The 20,079-nt window shown below is 36.7% G+C and overlaps 2 protein-coding genes across 21 annotated transcripts in view; one reads left to right on the forward strand and one right to left on the reverse strand.

Annotated features, from left to right (window-relative positions):
• raskol (Ras GTPase-activating protein raskol) overlaps positions 1-4,533 on the forward strand; it is a 200,992-nt gene extending 196,459 nt beyond the window's left edge. For 19 of the 20 annotated variants that reach the window (XM_073079023.1, XM_073079024.1, XM_073079015.1 and 16 more), the window contains 4 exons: positions 55-152; positions 336-2,343; positions 2,667-2,782; positions 3,235-4,533. In XM_073079023.1, coding sequence (XP_072935124.1) covers positions 55-152; positions 336-2,343; positions 2,667-2,782; positions 3,235-3,487 — 2,475 coding nt within the window. In that variant the 3' untranslated portion in view covers positions 3,488-4,533. The remainder of the gene's footprint in view (positions 1-54; positions 153-335; positions 2,344-2,666; positions 2,783-3,234) is intronic. The other variant, XM_073079020.1, reaches the window with a different exon arrangement.
• Positions 4,534-6,911: 2,378 nt separating this feature from the next.
• LOC140746890 (uncharacterized) lies at positions 6,912-9,151 on the reverse strand. The gene has a single exon (XM_073079036.1). The coding sequence runs from the start codon at positions 8,996-8,998 to the stop codon at positions 6,953-6,955; it is 2,046 nt and encodes a 681-aa protein (XP_072935137.1). The 5' UTR covers positions 8,999-9,151; the 3' UTR covers positions 6,912-6,952.
• Between the last annotated feature and the right edge of the window lie 10,928 nt (positions 9,152-20,079).

Genomic DNA, 20,079 nt, shown 5'->3' on the forward strand with positions numbered 1-20,079 from the left:
ATACTACGAACGATAGACATGTAACAATGATTAAATTAAAATGGTTGCTTTCAGGAATTGGACCCGTTATCTGACATATTGGACGAACTGAGCAAGAGGTTAGCTAGTGACGACGATGGACCAGCGCCGAAGATAACTGATAATATATTTAGGTAATTTTTACCCTTAAAATTATATTATTAACCATTACACTGTTATAAGGTATAAAGGTTATAGTAAAAGTTAATAATGACATAATTCGTCAACTCATAATATATTTCAACAACTATGAAGTGTAAAACAACAACTTTTAGGACTAAATAATTGCAATGTTAACTAATTACTTCTTATTACAGGTTCAACGATCCCACATGCAACACTCCAACTAGGCAGAATGATAACGAAGTTCCATCGAACGGTCTGATCAACGGTAACTTTGCACACAGTTCGCCCATCATGAACAAAAATGGTGTCCAATTCAATATCAGTCCATCTAAATCAAACGCCGACGAATCAAAGTTCAAAGGGTCTTACGGCTCAGTTTCCAAATCACCCAGCTTCAATTTACGCTCAGCGACGCTACCGAGAAATGGATACGGATCGAGTCCAGTCATTCAAAATGTCAACCCTGATAGATATAGCTCCCAGTACAACAACCAAGAACATTGCGTCAACCTCAAAGTTGTGCAGATAGGCTTCGGCTCGGATCAGTATCCTAAAGGCATCAATAATGGCTTGAATGAAAGCTTAGAGAGGAGATTCCAGGAGAGATACAAGACGAACAGCTTCAACCAACAGCAGCATTTCCACAATAATTCAAATTACAACACGGAACGGTCACCGAGCAGCGACAGCATAAATCACAACTATTGCTCAAATGACATGCAAAATATAATGAAGGAAACTGCCACACTAGAAGAACTTTCGGATTTACTGAAGTACGCTGATGATTCTGACATTGTGGATGATAAACTTGTTATGAACAAGAAAAACGTGGCTCAATCTAAATCAAACAACAACAATATTGTTAACGGAAACAAAACAAACTACACAAACAACGGCTCCAATGTATCAATAAGCGGTTTGTCAAACGTTGCAAGTTCTGGGTATCAAAGCATCGCTACTTACAGCCAAAGTTCTAGTCCCATCGAAAATACGACACATCACCATCAACCGTATGAAAATGGCGGGCAGCCGATGAGTAGGTACTCACAGCTAAATTACCAAAAACAGAGAGATAAGCAGTATGACGGCAAAAATGAGAAGTTCTATCCAAAGAGCCCAGTGCAGCAGAAAATTGAATACGATATACAAAAATATGGTATCCAGAATTTCACAACTGCTAACAATGTACAAAACAATACAAACGCTAATAATACAAAGATAGCACCATTGGTGTTTACGAATCCTGTTTACAACATGGAAGACAATCGACAGTCTCAAGAGAGGAAGAGTAATGAAAACAGGAATTCGAAGCGATGTCCATGTGGCTCATCCAGTTCATCGATCGATGAGGAGGGCTTGAGCACTGATAACGTGGAAACAAACTCGGAAGAAGGTTCTACTAACTTCAACGATGAGAGTAGAAACTATGACCAACAGACCCGCAACAGTACCCACCGAAAACTCACCAGAGATAATTGTAATTATGAAGACATGTACCAGAGAAGTAACCACAGTCATTCCCCTAGAATAAGGGACGACGAGTCGTCAAGCAATTCGCCGAGTCTCCGCCAGAATAGCAAGACGCGAATGCCGAGGACGAATCCCATGCTCTCTTACTCAACCAACCAAAACCAGCTCAACTTAAAACACTTCGGACAGAGAAGTGAATCACTGTACGAAAGCAAACCGCACCATATTTCTTCAGATTCTGGATATCCCATGAGCAGATCGGACTCGAACGTGGAGGAAGTGAACAAAGAAATGTATAGGTTGCAGATATCTCGCAGTCAGAAAGCTTTATACAACATGGAGAGCTCGAAGAGTTCGCCGGAGAAGTTCACGATGACCGAGAGCACGATACCGGAGACAAACTATCCGCTGGACAGGACGTATTCGGGCGCGAAGATGTCTAGTAGCCGATTGAACGAAGATATGGAGAGACATCAGGATTATTTCGTTCGGGGTAGGATGGAATCTCCCGCGACGGGTGCGTTCGGTCGCGAGTCGCAGTCGAGTGAGGCGAGCGAGCGGGCGGCGGCGCGCGGCGAGCGGGAGCCGGGCGGTCGGGACAAGCAGCAGCGGCGGCTCAGCCTGGAGTCCGCGCGGGACATGACGGACAGCTCCGACGATGTCGAGGACAATCCGTACAGCACCACCGGGCGGCGCATCGTGTCCAAACACCATCGGACGATCCAACAGGTACTAATAATTAAATATAAAGCCCGCTCAACATTCTCGCGAGAGACTGCAAGAACCTCGCGAGAACGCAAGAAAAACCCGATTCGTATAGGCTCCACATTCTGCTTTCTCGTGCTTTTCTCGCGTTGAGTGGGCTTAACACACATTGATTACGGTGATTTTCCTGCTTAATTTTCTCGATAGAAGTATTTTCTAAGGATATTTAAAATTACTTACTATTTGTATTTTTACAAAAGAACAATTTTCCATAGAGTTTTAATAATTTTAGTATAGATTGTGAAATAATATCTATATCTTTTGATATTCTATAATTATGTCTACAGTATGAACGTGAAATAGACAGGCTGAAGTGTTCAGTAGAGTTGTTACGTGGTCGCCTGGGGCCGGCAGATTCGGGACAAGATCACACCGATACCAAGATGAAGGCTATCATATCCAGGTAAAACACATTTCTACTCTTATTAAATAAACTCTATGGATAAACTCTATGGATATTTCAATATTAGATATTTAACATAAGTGAGTTATTAATATATCTAGCTAAATTATTTAGTGATACTACTCGTATCAGTAGCATTTGAACATTTCACCAATGGTTCGATGAATCATGATTCAACAATTCTGTTTTATATTAAAATTTCATTGATATATAGGAAAGTTAGTATAGGCAGTAAAAGTAAAATGTCTTTAATATTTCTAAACATACCACCCAACCAATATATAAACTTAAATATATACATTGTAAAAATGTAAAGTGTCTATATATTACGGCTTAGAGATAGAGTCCTGTGACAGACGGACAGATAGTGGAGGCTTAGTAATAGAGTTCTGTTTTCTAAAACATACACATTCATATAAACACTCGATTACATAAAACTAACGAACGCACAGGTTAATCTGCGTGGAGGAGGAGCTGCGTCGCGAGCAGCGCAAGATGGCGGAGGCGCTGTCGCACAAGCAGCGCGTGATCGAGGCGCAGGAGCACCGCATCGCCGCGCTGGACGAGGCCAACACGCGGCTGCTGTCCGCGCTCGTGCACCTGCAGCAGCGCGCGCCGGTACCGCCCGCGCCGCACCCCCCGCACCCCGCACACCCCCCGCACCCCACACCCGCCGCGCACTCGCACCAGGAGCTGCAGATATAGGGTTCCGCTTGACGAACACAACGACACCCTCGCACAGCCGGCACCCCGCACCCGCCACGTACTCTCGTATCAGGAGCTGCAGATATAGAATTCCACTTAACGAATGCGACGACCGTGCTCGTTTACTCAAATACGAAAATAAAAACAAGATTACAAAAATACATTAAATTAAAACACTCGTTTACTTTACTGTAAAATGAGAAAAATAAAATAAAAGCATTTACAACTGCTTTTATTTCATTTTAACATACATGTTAAATGTGGCATTTCATCTAATAGATTGTCTAGGCTATACGTCATATCTCACTTAAATGCACAAATGAAGCATGACTTGACTTTGACTGTTGTTACACGCTCACACTATTCTTTGTCATGCCTGTCTATACTCCCAATATCCGTGTAGTGCTGCAAATAAAGGGAACATTCACACTCCATACTAGTTATAAGACAGCGCCCGCAGTCATGTCAATATTATCTTAAAAGTATGTTCGTTATGATCGTCAAGTGGAATGCAGTGCTTTAGCACCTAACTATTTCAGCAGCGTTTCTCACTATTTAAATCTCACTCAACTCTCTAATACACAAATTTTACCAAAACACCGAAATTCCCTTAAAAAGCTTCTAACAAAATAAAACACATTTAAGTAAAACCACGTGATAAAGCTCGCAGGCGACCGATTTTAGAAACAGTTAACACATTGTGGCTATATTATGAAATTTAAATTGACAATTAATAAATTGATTAATTTGTTTTATATAATAAAATATTTTATTTAAAGTTTTTTATAAAAGAAATAATTTTATTCCAGTGACGTCATGCAAGGAACAAGATGGCGGTATAAAAGAGCGCTTCACGCCGCCACGCGTCCGAAAATTGTAACTTCTGAGTAAAGAAATCAGAATACAATTCTAACGTATTCTTACAGTTTGTAAAATACAATGAATATTCTTTCATTATTCGCGAATTAGGTACAAAAAACTAACATGATCAAATTTAAGCGTCATGATAATTTTAATACTTGGCTATGAATCGGTCGCCTTCGTGCGGCCGTGTCGCCTTAAAACCATTAATTTAAACTACGCTTTTTAACTTATCCTTCAAAAGCCGTATCCCTATCATTTTGCAGCTCCGATACCTGGTTTTCCTAAGTTTTTTGAACAAAAACGGCAGTTTTGTTAAAAGTTATATGAACTTTATTGCACAAACAAATTGTATGGTGCTGTCGCTCATGAGAACCGTATACGATTTTCTGCCCTAATCGTTTCAGAAACTTTTGAATCAGGTCTAACAATAAATCCACATTCATTCATTCCCACATCGCTTCATCGCCGAAAATTATTTTGGTTAAATCATCCTAGGATTAACGATGCGCCTCTCACTTCTTACAATTACAAGGTAAATTTAAAACAACACATTCACAATTTCCAAATGTATGTACATGAATAACATTATTTTCTCTATTAGTACTTTCACCAATTGATGAAATTAATATTAGAGTCTCTTAACCACCTAATTATCTTTTGAATATTCCCATGTAAACGAGAATTAATTCGTTATCTTAAACGTACAATAGCATTAGTATCAGTTTTCTTTTAGATATTAAATTAAAATTTTGAATAATCATTGTATTTCTATTGTTTAAAATAGAAAATTCAATTTCGATTTAAATTAAAGCAATCAAGATTTTTAGCATTAATTAATTATTAACGCATTTTCGTATTTAAAACGTTTGTATTTCAATTTTCATGATTTTCAATTAAATTGTATTTCAATTAAATTGAATGTTACAATTAACTGCACAAATATAATGAAATTAGCACTGCTTGTGTTCGTTTAAATTGGATAATTTTATTATAATACAGACTTGCATTTCAATGTTGCGGTGTAGACATAGAATACTTTTTTCTCTTTAATGTAAATGTAACACATTTAACACAATTATTGTAAATTTATGATACCTATTTTGAATCACAACTATAATATTTACTTTGCCATTTATCTGAATGTTGTTAATCTTTGTTTATTAGTTATTTAATGTAAATATATGCTTTAAATGACATTAACGTTTTGTTCTGTATCAGTATTGTCTTGATTAATCTGGTTTAAGTTTTCGTATCAAGTGTCGACAGTGTTTGTTTTGTTTTCTTTAACAATTATACCAAAGACGATTGAATATCCCTTAGACTCGTAGTGGTAGAGCACCCACTACGGACGCTCTAGCCGTATTTTAAAATGTTATAGATTTTTTTATTATAATAATAATAATATAAGACTTGTATGATAATGTAGTGAGTATGCTAATTTGTAGAGAACGTACGAATGTAAGAGAGAAATTATTTTTAATACCCTTTGAGTATTATATACGTATTGTGTAATTCGATTAATGTTATAAATGCAATACAAATTATCTCCAAAACATGAATTGTTGTTGAACAAGTTATTAACCCTTTTGAATTTATTTTGATATTTATCAATTGAAAAACATTCAACTTAGATGTTTACAGTGAAAATATTATTATTGTAAGCTATGACTTTGTGTAAAATACTTGATTAGGTATATTACTATGATATACTTATGACATTAAATTATGGATTATGTATGTACTGTTTTTATTTAAAACCCCACCTATGTAGAATGAAACGGCGGTTTTTATAATGCCTATAAAGACATGTTTAGTGACATCAAATTTAATTATTAAAGAAGAATATATCATTAAAGTAACTCTGACTTTCGATTTTTCTTCCTATCCATTCAATTACTTGTTACTATTGTACTTAACACTATGCATATAGTATGCCTTTTTAGAGTAAAACTAGCTGACCCGCAAACGTTGTGTTGCCATATAAATAAAAAAATGTTAAGGGTGAACAACCCTTATCACTTAGGGGTATGAAAAATAGATAGTAGCCGATTCTCAGACCTACTGAATCTGCATATAAAATATGGTGAAAATTGGTAAAGCCGTTTCGGGGGAGTACGGCACCTAACATTATGACACAAGAATTTTATATATAAGATTATCGCAGAATTAAGACATTTTAAAAAGTAACGGGTATGCAAATCGTAACTAGTGCAAAGTGCGGTGCGTAAATATATTGTTAGTTTTGTGTCCCGTTATATGGAACCTAAAAAAGAAAAACGAACTAGACGTTACCCTACGATAGATAAATCTACCACTAATACCTGTCAAAAGTTTCTCCGTGACCACGATACATGCAACTGGGTCGAAATATCGACAATAAAGAGATTAAAACGGCGTATCGTGAGTACCTGTTACATATTTAAATATATGTCTATTGTTACATATGTAAGTTATTATTATAAAAATACTATACATAGAGAAACCTCTAATATCAATATCCAACTAAATTTTGTATTGTATCCCAACATAATAAAGGAATAGGAAGTAATGACAATATACATATGCTGAAATAGAGTTTATTGTATACATCGCATTTGACAATCATTCCAAATTCTCGATTCCGTCGGGCAGACAACAGTATCTGTTTTTCGCCAGATTATACTTTCGTTCTGCCGATTCTTTTGCACTGTATGGATGCATCAGCTGTAGATCCTCCACCCGTCCGAATAGATATGAAAAATATATTTCCCGAAACTTCTTATCAGGGAACTGAGCTTGACACATTGTAGGCCACATCATGTTATTGACTTTCGCGTGCGACCTGTATAACTCTAATTTATATTTACCAGTAAACTTCCTGAATTTGTCGTTTAAATCTTGTTTATGGACCCAGGTCGTATGTCCTGCGTATGTTGGATCGTGGGGCGGGGAGACGTGACCGAATCCTCTGGCTGCGAGAGTTAAGAACGTCTGCCAGAAGCCCGTACTTTTACGTAACATATCTGCCTTTTGGCTACGTGTGTATGGACCGTAAATTCTTTTTCGCATCCATTCCTTCAGCTCTGGTACCAAGTGGAGGTCCGGCAACCTCGCTGCCACGTTCGTGCGTCTCATGAGTCTTAAAGCACATTTCAAGTAATCCTCCGGTTTTGGATTTTGACCCAAACAAGTTGTGGATGACCTTTTTGTTTTCTTTTTCTTTTTGTCTTTTTTTACCGTGGTACCGTCATCAACGTGGAGTGCACTATCCGTGTCCCATATTCTTTTAAATTCTTTTTCCACGTGAAGTTGCTTTGGATCCAAGTTATAAATAGTTTGATAATTAAATTGGAACGGTTTGTTTTTGGTAGGTTTTTGAAAAAATGGAAGTTCCTCCGGTAGAAATGTTCCTTCGTTGCCATAATCGTAGTAGTGACCGCAATAGCACTTAGTACTTTTAATGTATTCGATTACGGGATCGTGCCATTTCTTAACGCAATCACAGGGGTCTGGTTTCGGAGGCGGCGGCTGTCCGCGGAAACCGCAATGTATGTTAATGTATTCACCGCCTAGATTCTTATACCCTCCGTGTATAAGTTCGCCGAGTGCTGGCAGAATTGAAACATTACCGAGTATGTAAACCGATTTTCCGTGAATGCGATACACGCCGGTTATCATATATTGCGCATTCCACATACCCGTATTAGGGGCTTGTATCTTTCTCCGGCGAGAACTTTTCTTCGTTTTCGACATGCTTATTCCGTACGACTTTTTGACTTCTGTGAGACACATTTTGGAACCTCGGACTTTGTGACGCTGCAATGAGCGTGTAGTCGTTTTGACTGTTAGAGCAGTCACAGAAGAATGAGGTTCAATGTGCATAATCCCAGCTAACTTGTCACAGTAACCTCGGGGTAATCTCTTTTTCGGAGGCGGAGGCGGTGGCGGCGGCGGAGGTGGTTTTGGTATGGGAGGTTCCTCTTCGTATGGTTCATTTAAGTCGTCCAAGTTTGGAAGAGGTGGTGGACGAAAGGGTTTTGGCTTAGGACGCTGGTACAAACACGCGACCATTTCTTGAAGGTACGGAGACGCTAAGGGAGGTTTTATTTTTGGCTTAGGTTTTGGTTTACGAGACTTCGGTTTTGGATCTGCACGAAATCTTACCCTAAGTGCTTCTATAAGCTGATCGAGGCCCAGGTAGAGTATACCAGATAACATGAGTCTCGCATTGAGACAATATGACAAACGTTTACCATCAATAGGATGACCGTATGTCGAAAAAAATAATTGGGCGAGCATCTCTTTTGGGTCTTTCCGTCCTAGGTAGACGCAGTTCATGAGGTCTAAATGATTAGGACGAGGAAATATACCTAACTCCCGCATTAATCTAGCCGTTCGAACCGGTCGTCCTTCTAGTATATCTTGGTATATACAGAATTCTAAAGCATCTAATGCGTTTCGTTGGGGCACACTGAGCGCTTGATACCATTTGGGGCCAATAGCGTTAACTAGTGTTCTCATAATTTGCCGTTCCCGCTGTCTCCGGAACTCCTTCAACTCTTGCATGAATACTTGCCGCTCGCGGGTTTGCCGGGAGTACACGAGCTGCAGGCGGTGCTGTGCCCGCTCCTCGTGGCTCGTCTCCGGCCCATGACGATTGTGAACCATCTTGTCGGGTCATAAAATATTGCAACGCAACAAATTATGAAATTCTCTGCTAACAAACAAATTGAACTGCAATTTTGAAAAAAAATATAAAAATTGTATAAAAAGCTTTCATCATTTCCGATGACAATTTAATATACTTTTTATTTTTTTATTAATTTCATACATTTTGTTTTATGTCTATTTATTCGTTATTAAAACCAAGAAGTATGTATACATTAAAATTATATAAACACGTATCTTTATTATAATCATAGAGATCTAAAATTTCTGTTATTTTTTTGTATCTACATATTGTAGGATTAATTTAAAGCACACATATACGATACATTGCTTTAATAACGTGCACAAAAACGTGTGAACGTAGTGTCATCTGTTGTGGAGTAGAATTACTAATACATAAAAACATGACCACTATAGTGAATTATTCAGGGATCATTTTTTCTGTAGGCATAAGATTACATTTTAGTTAGGTAGGTAGATTAAAAATACTTATTTTAAATATCGATTTATTTAACGTTAAGATCACTTCTGTTTATTTATATAGCAATTAATATTACAATCAGTCTCTTGTGTAGTTGTTGGGAGCTTTGAGATTTCCTTTATTTTAAAGCTTTAAGCTTAAAAACATAATTCTTAAAAAAATATTTTTATTTTTTATAATAGGCATAATATTTAAATATGTGTGCAAGGCGTAAGGTGTATAGGCGTATCTTGCAGGTAAGTAATTAAATTTACAATAAAAGTAATACTGTTATTATCAATTGCGGTTTTCATCGTAAATGTATCATCATATAACAAAAGGCATGCATTAATAATAAGTGTAACAATCAGACCGTTTTAATCCTATACAATAAAAATATAAAAACAGTATCCGTATGATACGCAGGTTTATAAATTCCTCAATTAATACATCGACGAATTGAACGCTAATCGTATTGAACGTAAACGCGGCCATAAATCGCGCATAAATTAACAAATAACGGTGTCCGATTCGTTCGTACCGAAACTATTTGTTAGTCATGCAGCCGCGGGTCGGCCGGGCGCGATGACGCGCGATCAGCTGGCGAAACTCGGCCGGTCCTCGACCCGCACCCCAGGGTGAACGCCCCTCCATCCATCACGTGAATAATTCCTCACCTCATTCATACACCGCCGAATCCATCTCAATATTTAAGCCCCCATACATTGATCCGGAAACCATCAATCAAGTAGCCAGCACCCGATGCCGCGAAATGCAAAATTGATCGACCGATCGACAGATCGTCGCGTAAACTGCTTGTCAATGAAGATGGTGCGTGCAAATGTAACATATAGCGAATTTTTTTTTAAATAAAATTTCTTCGCAATGGACCTTAAATAGTTGATATCTAATATGCTCGATCGTAATAGTAGGTATTTCCCGCTGATTTTAAATTTAAAAATCCTTTGTTGATATGAAATTCAAATCGAATTTTATTCAAACGGTCTACCCGATTATAAATCTATATATTGATCGAGCCCAAATTTTATATCGTTTGACCTTTCGTATCAGCGGGTTCAGAGTATCGTCGGTTGTCGAGGCAAGTAGGTAAAAAATAATGTATGTCCTCTAATTATATGATGGAGTTTCATTGACTAAATTATGAATTATGGTGGTCTTGATCACGGAAGACGGTCTTGATCGTGACAGTAAGGACCGCTTATTCCGTTCAATATTTTAGATTAATTATTATGAATAGACGTTTCAACGAACTTTTTGATAAGGTTAAACTCTTGCAAAGTGTTTGTAATTGTGACTGTACACTTATTATTATACCCTGGTCATCGTATTTAGTTTTTTAGGGAGACGGTATTTAATACTCCTCGGCCTGGTCTAGAAGTATGGGTACGTTCGTAACTTTAACCACTGGGTAGGTGTTGAAAGTGTTGAAAATTAGAAAGACAGCCATAAACGATGTATAGAAAACAACAATCAAGTCACTTTAGCACGAGCTACGTTACGGTGTTGTCCCTTAAAGTGCCCAATAAATGATCCAAAGCACTTTGCGCGAGTGCGACGACCTTACTTTCTTGCATTTCTACTGAACGCGAGATTGCTATCTCCGTATTGCCTAGCAGGGCCAGCTCACGAGCATTCACTTTCCACGTGTCAGGAAGTATCCGAAGCCACTTTCACTCCATTCAAGATCACAGCCCGTTCCGCCAAGCCGTTATATTCTAAACAATAACCCGCCGCTATTGTTTAGAAGACGCGTTTCTGATCGCTTATTGGATGTTCCGTACTTTGTGGATACGCAGTAGTGACTATGAGTGATCTTCTCCGCTAAATACTAAAACGAGTTTAATCCCGTTTTATTATATCTTCAATAAATTTAAGGTATTGATCTTCAGTATTTAATTTAAAGAAGTTTCAATGGACTTTTGCAACATGATTACTCTCAATATACAGCTATCGACCATAAGAAGCCCATATCCGGACATATGCCCCCTATAAAGGGGATTTAGCAAAAGTCCATTCGCTTTGAGGGTAACGGCAATAGATAAATGAGTTCACAGGAAGATACTGCTGACTTTGTCTAGAATTAATCCTTTAATTGTCTTCCGGCGAACGAAAAGTGGGTCGCAAAATACAGCATTACTCTCAAAATAACACCCAATCTCAAGAATTGATTCCAGTCGATTTTACCGAAAACTTGACGATTTGGGGATCTTAGAAGAGGCGAAGAAGGGCCCATACAAACACTTCAATATACCTTCAGCGATTGTTTTCTTAGAGCGATTTCAGGCGCCATTTCTCCAGCGGGGTGAGTGACCGTGCTCTTATCTCTGCGCATGTGAGCGTGCACGTGTAGTGCGCATGTGTTGCGCTTGAGCATGCTTCAGTCTATTCTACGCGTATTCTGCGGTGTACGGTGTACGCACCTTTATTATTAATATAAAAAAATACTATCCGTTTTATATTCGATTTCTTTACAGCACAATTTTTGTTAATTGTATCTAAATAGAAGGCAAAAAACATACATAATTTATATTCAAATCCATACTTTGATGAATAAAACGTTAATTTTTCTTAACCGTAATTTTTACGTAATTACGTAAATGGATTAAGATGATTTGTTAGAAAATCTATTTTCATCAACGAGCAATCATCCATGCCGCAGAATTTCATCATCCGTGCCACGGAAAATAAAACAATCAGAAATAAAGCCAAATTAATTCCAATAGAGCAGCGTATTTAAAAATAGCATTGCAATCACAACACGACATTCAATCGCGAATTGTAGTTTCCAATCAGCCGGAGTGTGTGGTCGTCATAACGAATGCTCGTAAGCGCACATTATGCAACGCTCTGTGACGGATAAGCCGCATTATCGGGCCGCGCATCCAAAATGTATTTATAGCAAAGGTTATTGTTTAACTTTTGGAGGTCGGCATTTCTTGACTGGTTTAATTAATTAAAATTTATTAGTATTGACTGAGTTTTATGCATAAATAACATGTTGAACGAATTTGGTGTGTTAAGTCTCACGTAGGTTTCCTATTACAAGACTATTGGTAATATGGTTGGTTACTATACTATACTATATGTTGGTTACTATACTATACTAAATTTCCTTAGAAGATATAATAGCAATGTTCGCAATGAATAAAATAGTTTTCACATCTAAAGCGGAAGCCAATTTAGTAGGGAAATTAAATGTTTCCTAAACTTTTAAACCCACAAACGAAAATAAACCAAACACCAAAGAATTCTACTTATATCTACAAATAAGTATGTGGTGTACGAAGCCCTCAGATTAATAGCGTTTTATCTCGTGACGGAAGCTGGGAACATGTCTGAGACAATGACTGACATGTCTACAGTTACAGTCCCCAGTTTAGTTAATCACGCTGACATGACAGGTGGCTCTCGTGTTGCACTACAACTTAATCTTTGGAAGAATAAACTACAAGGGTAAATATATCTTCTTAGAGTATCCTTATACCCTCTAAAATGTTTAATCATGTATATTTTTTGTATAATATAGGAGTAGCAGACGAGTATGCAGTCCACCTGATGGTAAGTGGCTACTGCCGCCTATGGACATCTGTAATCAACCCCAGATAGGATTAGATATTCCTACCTGAGGTCGGCCACAGGTGCGCCGCTACCCCTGAGGACTAAGCTGGAACGCCTCGGAAAAGTATGTCTCCCTTACCACACCCTTCAAAACGGATCACAGCAGCGCCTAACACTGCTGTTATTAGGCAGAAATAGGTGTGGAGGTGGTGTCGCCGGAATCGAACCACAAAGGGTTCTATCACCTTCAAAATATGTTTATATGGGTGGTTTAATTTGTCATGTTACTAAAGGCATATCATGAAATGTTCCACACTAAACGAAGATTAAAGAAAATACCTATGTTTTATTAAATGTAACTGGAATACTATTTAAAGACATTTTCGACTCGAATTCGTTTTGCTAAAATTATTCATGAATTTAGCTGTGACTTGGAGATTACTGAATTTTTAATCTACCCATTAATTTACAGTGTAGTGAGCTATAACTTTAAACTGTGCGATTTACTGAGTATCTCAACAGTTCTAATAGACAATTTATATCCGTAATAGAACTCTCCCTGGAAAAGTACTTTCGACGTTAGTACCGACTTTCACCGACGCAGCAAGGTTTGTCTTTTCGATTAAAAAACAGTAATAACTAGTATTAATACAGAAGATCGATTCTGTTAAGGACCCTACAACGTAAATAATATAAATAGAGGAGAGTGATATTGTAAATGTGCAATTGTGCATTTTGCAACAGATTTCTTATTAAACTTAGAAAACTTATGTAAAAGCTTTAAGGTAGCTATCATCTTCAGAAGTGGGATGTCATAGTTCTTGCAGCTACCAAAAGCCCACTACCTAAAAAGCCGTAAATAATATAGATATCTATTTTTATAATGCTTTTTACACGCTCAACCTGAGCATATACCTGCACTCTTAGACTTGGATTCCCACTGTCGAAAGTGCCGTCGACACACACAAACACGAATACACAAACACCCAGACCCAAAACAGAAATCTTAAGTAGTTTATATCTGGCAGGTTGTGATTGAACCCTGAACCTTCTAGGTGTAAGACCGGTATGTTGCCCAAACCACCACCTGGATCCTCATCACATTGGTATTTTCTTTCCCTTACACGAATTCCGTAAAAAGGAAAACAGATTGTCATAGATAGCCACAATGTGGAAGAGGGCGATGCCCAAATATTGGGTGAACAACCTCTTAATGCTTAGAGGAGACATTTTATTTTTAACCTACTAACTCATGCTACATTGGAGAGTCTTATATAAATAAAATTGAAACGAAATAAAATTACTTCGCTAGACATCACCCGTGAATACGAAAATTGTTTGTCCCAAAATGACGGAGTTACTTGCATACATTTACAGATACAGTTACGTCATAACAGGAAACTCTTGAGTTATTGTTACTAAACTCCTTAGTGTTAAAATGATTTATCAAATCTATACCTATACCTACCTCAATTTTTTTTTGTATCTTTTTAAGGTGAAGTAAATATAGACTTATTTAAGTTTTGAGCATATGTTAAGTATATGAATGGTTGAGCAATCCCGTTTAAACAAGACTAATTAATAAGACATGTTATATTTTAATCGGCTTTTAGTATAAATTAGTTTATATATTTCAACTTGTATTTCTTGCCTAACCCGCGTGGGCTAAGTGACCACTATCAAATGCAGTAGCAAATTTTGTCTAAAATCGATATTACAATCTGTGTTAATCAGTTTCTTCAGTAAACTTCATATATTTATATTGCATGCTATAATTATAATAGGACACTGTCGGCCCATGGACATCTGTAAAAGAATGCGTGTTCTACCTGAAGTCTATCACAGAAGCTTTATTACTCCTGAGGAAAATGCTCGCCCCGAAAGTGATTTATGCAACATTCACACCCTTCTACCACAAAATAAAACATATTATGTTCTTCTACCAAAACGTAAGAATTTAACACTAGAAACACGTATGGTGGTTGTATCTCCCCGGTCGAACTGCTTTTACCACCTTTCTAACCCTACATCTGGCGCAATGGTTGAAAATATAATATACCTAATTCCTATAATAATAAATAAGTCTTTAACAACGCGTTGATAGCCTTAGCAAGCTTCGATAAATACAGATTTTCCAACGGTTAGCTCTCCAGAAAATTAATACCAGCATTCCTAGGAATGCACTTAGCGGTCTATTAGATTTATCTCAAAAGCGAGCAATCGGTATTTTCTCTTCAATTACATGAGTATCTACGGCCGATATAATTAATGCTTGTTTACAACATTTATCACTTTCACTAAACCGCGATAGCGCTATTGTTGTCTGAGAAGGAACTTGTACTTTCTCAGGGCGATTGTTTCCTCATTTTGAAGGTTTCTAGAGATTTTATTTTCATAAGTGTACAGTATTTCAGCTTGATTTTAATTCGATTGTTTTTAGTACTTTCAAGATTGTTCAGTTATGGAAACTCAAAGTAGAGATAGCTAAGTTAAAGGTTGTGTGATATTGAAGACCGATATTTATAATATTTTGATTATAATTTAATTCGAAAAAAGGAATCGATCATCACCGTAAACTAATAGGATTTTCGCCTCATATTATCTTTCGTTAAAGTTTCATCATGATATTTCGTTTAACTGCTCAGTCATGTAAAAATCGATAATATGTAATTCCTTTTACCTATATTATAAACTTCGATAATACAGGTTAAGGAAATAATTAATTATTTTATTAGAAAAAAACAATGAACGAAACATTTCAATACGTCCTTACATAATACATAATAGCGCATTGTCTTACAAAGTTGATTGTTTCATCTATTTTTAATTACAACAAAAATTGTCTGCTGGTGAAAAGGTCAACAACTTCAAATTGACTTTAATTTTGTTGTCAACTGAAATGTGAAAATTTGAAAGTTAATTTACAGCTGAACAGTGAACAACGCCGTTTAATTATGAAACCCTATGTTTAATAAAATAACCAAACTTATAGAGCAAAGCAAACATAGTCTTAAATATTAAAAACTTTAATCTAATATTTTCTGACGGTTTTAAGTCAGTGACAATTTTTTTTCAAATAGGTATGTGTCCTTCATGTTTTTTTTATTTCATGTAACCTTGATATACGGTTCTATCCACATGTAGTAATTCAAACAAATTCTGATATTTATTGCAATTATTATTATAAGGAAAAAAATATTACCAAAATATATCCATATCCATATCATAATTACCTAACATTGAGTTGACTGCCTACACTAAAGTACATTTATAAAATATTCTACCCTATAGTTAAAAAGAAGTTAGAGCCAGCCTTTACGCGTCGCGTGCTAAGGGTTTAGGATTGAACCAACCCCTCTCTATTCCTGAGTATCGTAGCAGACGACTAACAAATTTAATTCATAAAATGGACAGCAGCATCTTTTCGCGAAATGATTTATCTATTTCGGTAACCAGCACATCCTTATGGGATCGCTATAGCCAAACATTGATTAGGTGAGGCCTACATCCATAAGGTCTTATAAGGCCTGATGGATGACGTCAGCATATAACAATGCAGCGTGTTCGCGTTTTATTTCGGTACAGACCACTCACGTACGGTAGTACAGTAGCGTTATCATTATCAGTCTAATTATAGCGGGGCAAAGACCTCGCCGCGAGTCAAGGGTACGTTCACTCAAGTTCAAAGGTCACACGGGTCACGGCTGAAACTGGCGTTCGCGACTGAAATTTCAAGTACGAATATTCAGACGTCTGAAGAATGATTGCTGAACGCCAACGCAAGGATCTGTCGATCTGTGTCAGGGACAGCTTTCGAAAAAGTAAAAAAATGCAAAAAATTATGTTTTAAAATAAATGCAATACGATTATACATACATATATGATGTAGGGTGCGCAGGTCGTGCGTAGGGTGGTATCCACTTGCCGCAGTCAAGATTCGTCTTAATTGTTTGGAGAGTTCCTTTTCAGCCCTCAGAAAAGCGACAGATTTTAGATACTCCTGTACCGCATGTTGATTACAAATGTCTACCTTAATAGAACCTACCTATATAGGACAGAAACGAAGCAAAATTCGCCATAGTCCACTACAGTGGCCAGGTACCTCATAAGCTTGAGTACATAAATTGTCATGAAACACAGGCATGTAATTACCTCGTCATATTTTTGTTCCAAGTTAAACGGATACTTAATTTCTTATTCGCCCATAACTTTAGCATCAGAAGTACATATATGCGTAGGATTTAAATCTCAGAACGAGTGGGTTCTCAACATTTTATGAATTTTCTTGTTTCTATGGTATAAAGCGGGCTAGAATCACATTTTATGGCACCCTATATCCGTCTATAGAATCAGACACGCGATTACTATGATACCACGATAAAGGCCAAATCTTCAATCCATTGCCTCCGTGGCCATGAACCAGACAATCGATAACATCCACCCAGACCGTGACCTTTAGCAAAAAATTGCGGACGTCTCCCAACTTTGTGGCATTATTTCTATACATACACAGGAACAATGTATTAGGAAATTCTATATCAGTGTGTGAAACGAATCTGAAAAATTCTGAAAATTATTATGTATTTTAGCGTAATAAGCTGCTGTGTTCTTGTTTGATGAGTATGGTAACAGAGACATATTTATGAGGCGTACCAACTTAGTCCTCAGGGGTAGCAACTAGCCACGCATCTGTGGCCAACCTTAGATAGGACTCTTGTTATCTGAGGTTGATTATAGATACTTATGGGTGGCAGTGGCTTACCATCAGTGATTTTTGTGCATGCATATATTATACTAAAAGTTAGCTATGTTTTTATAAAACGTAATGTAGCAATGAATCAGAGATCTTATGGGGCACTTGCTGGTAAGTGGTTGTCGACGGATATGAACATATTAAACATCAGACGAGCCGTCAATGCATTAATGGTTTAAGGAGAGCTCATTTTGTACTTTTTTTAACAGTCTGATGTCATCTTATAGTCTAATTGGTTTTCTAGGGGTTTTGCCATTACATAAGCGTCCAAATATCAAAAGGCGGTTAAACCACAAAAATATGAAGATTTATTAGAGGTTTAGTTACGTTTACTGAAATTGATAAATCAACATCTTTTCCTAGCAACAATCATTCCTAGCTAACTGCTGAACTTTAACAAAAAATGTTGCTAGCTCGGAGTTTTATATTTAAATTCTGGCTCTTAAATTTTTTTCTCGACTCCGGTAAGATTTGAACAGCATTTTGCTGTGTATACAATTGTTTTATTACTTAGTATAAAACTGGTCTTTATGAGGAAACTAAATGTAAAAAAATTGTCAAAACTTATGCTTCAAAATTTATCAAAAATCCTTTTGAGCGGAAAGAGAAATAATTGAAGATGAACTGATAACTTCATTAACAAAAATACATTTTAGTTAAAATCTTAAATTAACTGAAGCGCAGCTACTCGTAAGGAATCAACTCATCATTAATTAATATGGAGCTATGGACAGATTAAGTATGGGCGTACAGGGCATAGCATAACAGAAGTTATTTTTAAATTTTTATTCAATCAGATTTTATTAAGTGCATTAGACTCGATACTCTGTTTAACAATGCGCATTAGTCTAAATCTGTAAGAATGTAATGGTTGTTACAAACTTTTATTTATCGTACAAGGTTTCCGCTTCAAAAATTTAATTATCATCAGTTTACTTTATGTTATCTGTATTCGATACTACAATAAAATAACTGACCACATTTTGAATCTCACAGAAAAAAGGTTCAAACATGTCGTTAAACAAACGCTATGTAAAAAAGCGTACTATAAACTAAGTGATTATTTGACTGACAAACCGGTGTGGTCTGAAGTAATTCCAGCCCCACGTGTACCATTAGGTTAAGTTTGACATTGTAAAAAACACTTTTTTTTTAAAGACGTGTGTTATTGAGTTTCTTTCGCCACTTCTTCTCCATAACGAAACACCTTGTAAAGAAGTGGTAATTGTATCTAATTATATCTATAATAACATTCAAAAAGTGGTCTGTAAAGAACCTATTTTGTATAAAAAAAATGATTTGATTACCTACTGCCTGATCGTTTGGTATTCCAATATTAAAATATAAACCTCTATGCATAAGGCGAATACTACTATTCCATACATAGATTTTGCAACCAAATTACTAAAATAAAAACCAATAGTGATTACGAGTAGCGCTAACTTATATTACAAACTGGTATCGCTATCTAAATTACACGTACTCTTCTATATCAAAAGCGACTCAGTCTCTACATTAATAAAATATTGACATGTTGACAATGGTTCACCCCTCTGTCTCTACAGATCAGTACCTACATGAACTACATGTACGCATGTTAACACATCTGTTGTAAATTTCATACGCAGGGGTGAGATCCGTCATCCCTGCTACGAGTTTCGTTGAAATTGCCAATAGATGTCGCTAGCTAATTGAATACTTTATTAACTCTATGCAATTTCGAAAAAAGAAGAGTTTTTGTTACCAACTTTTATTAAACGTACCTATAGGTATTTCCTTTTTGATTTAACATACAATAAACAATTTGTAAAGAGAAGTCAGGCATCCAAATCACGTAATGCTAAATGGTTGATGTCTATTTTCTAGAACAGTCTTTGAACCTGATCGCACGTAGGTGGCCACCCATAATTTTCCGCCGAGTTACATATGAACCGAGTCCTCTGGGGTTCAGTTACGCGTTTGAGATCGATATCCGTACCCCTTTTCCACACGGGTTTAGTTGCAGAAGTATGTGCGGTAGTAACCACTTATAATTAGGTCGATTACAAGCTTGTTAAATCTTTCAATCATAAAAGTACCCGGAGGACGTAACCATATGCCTTTACAACAACGTAGATGTAGCTTAGCGGTAATACCACTACAGTTAAACCACAAAATATGTTTCAATTACATACCTAATTCAAAATATTAGTATGCATTTTGCACCTATATGTTCCTATGTCCCCTTTCAATTAATGTGATCACTATAAAATTCTTGTGACTCAATAGCGTTAAATATGGTGACATTTC

This window comes from Epargyreus clarus, unplaced genomic scaffold (genome assembly GCF_041222505.1).
Source record: "Epargyreus clarus isolate Ecla_fem2 unplaced genomic scaffold, WU_Ecla_fem_2.2 ptg000014l, whole genome shotgun sequence".
NCBI lineage: Eukaryota > Metazoa > Arthropoda > Insecta > Lepidoptera > Hesperiidae > Epargyreus > Epargyreus clarus.

What these genes read in the sequence shown, in the direction of transcription:
- LOC140746890 (XM_073079036.1), bottom strand. Translation starts at nt 8,998, where the DNA reads ATGGTTCACAATCGTCATGGGCCGGAGACGAGCCACGAGGAGCGGGCA.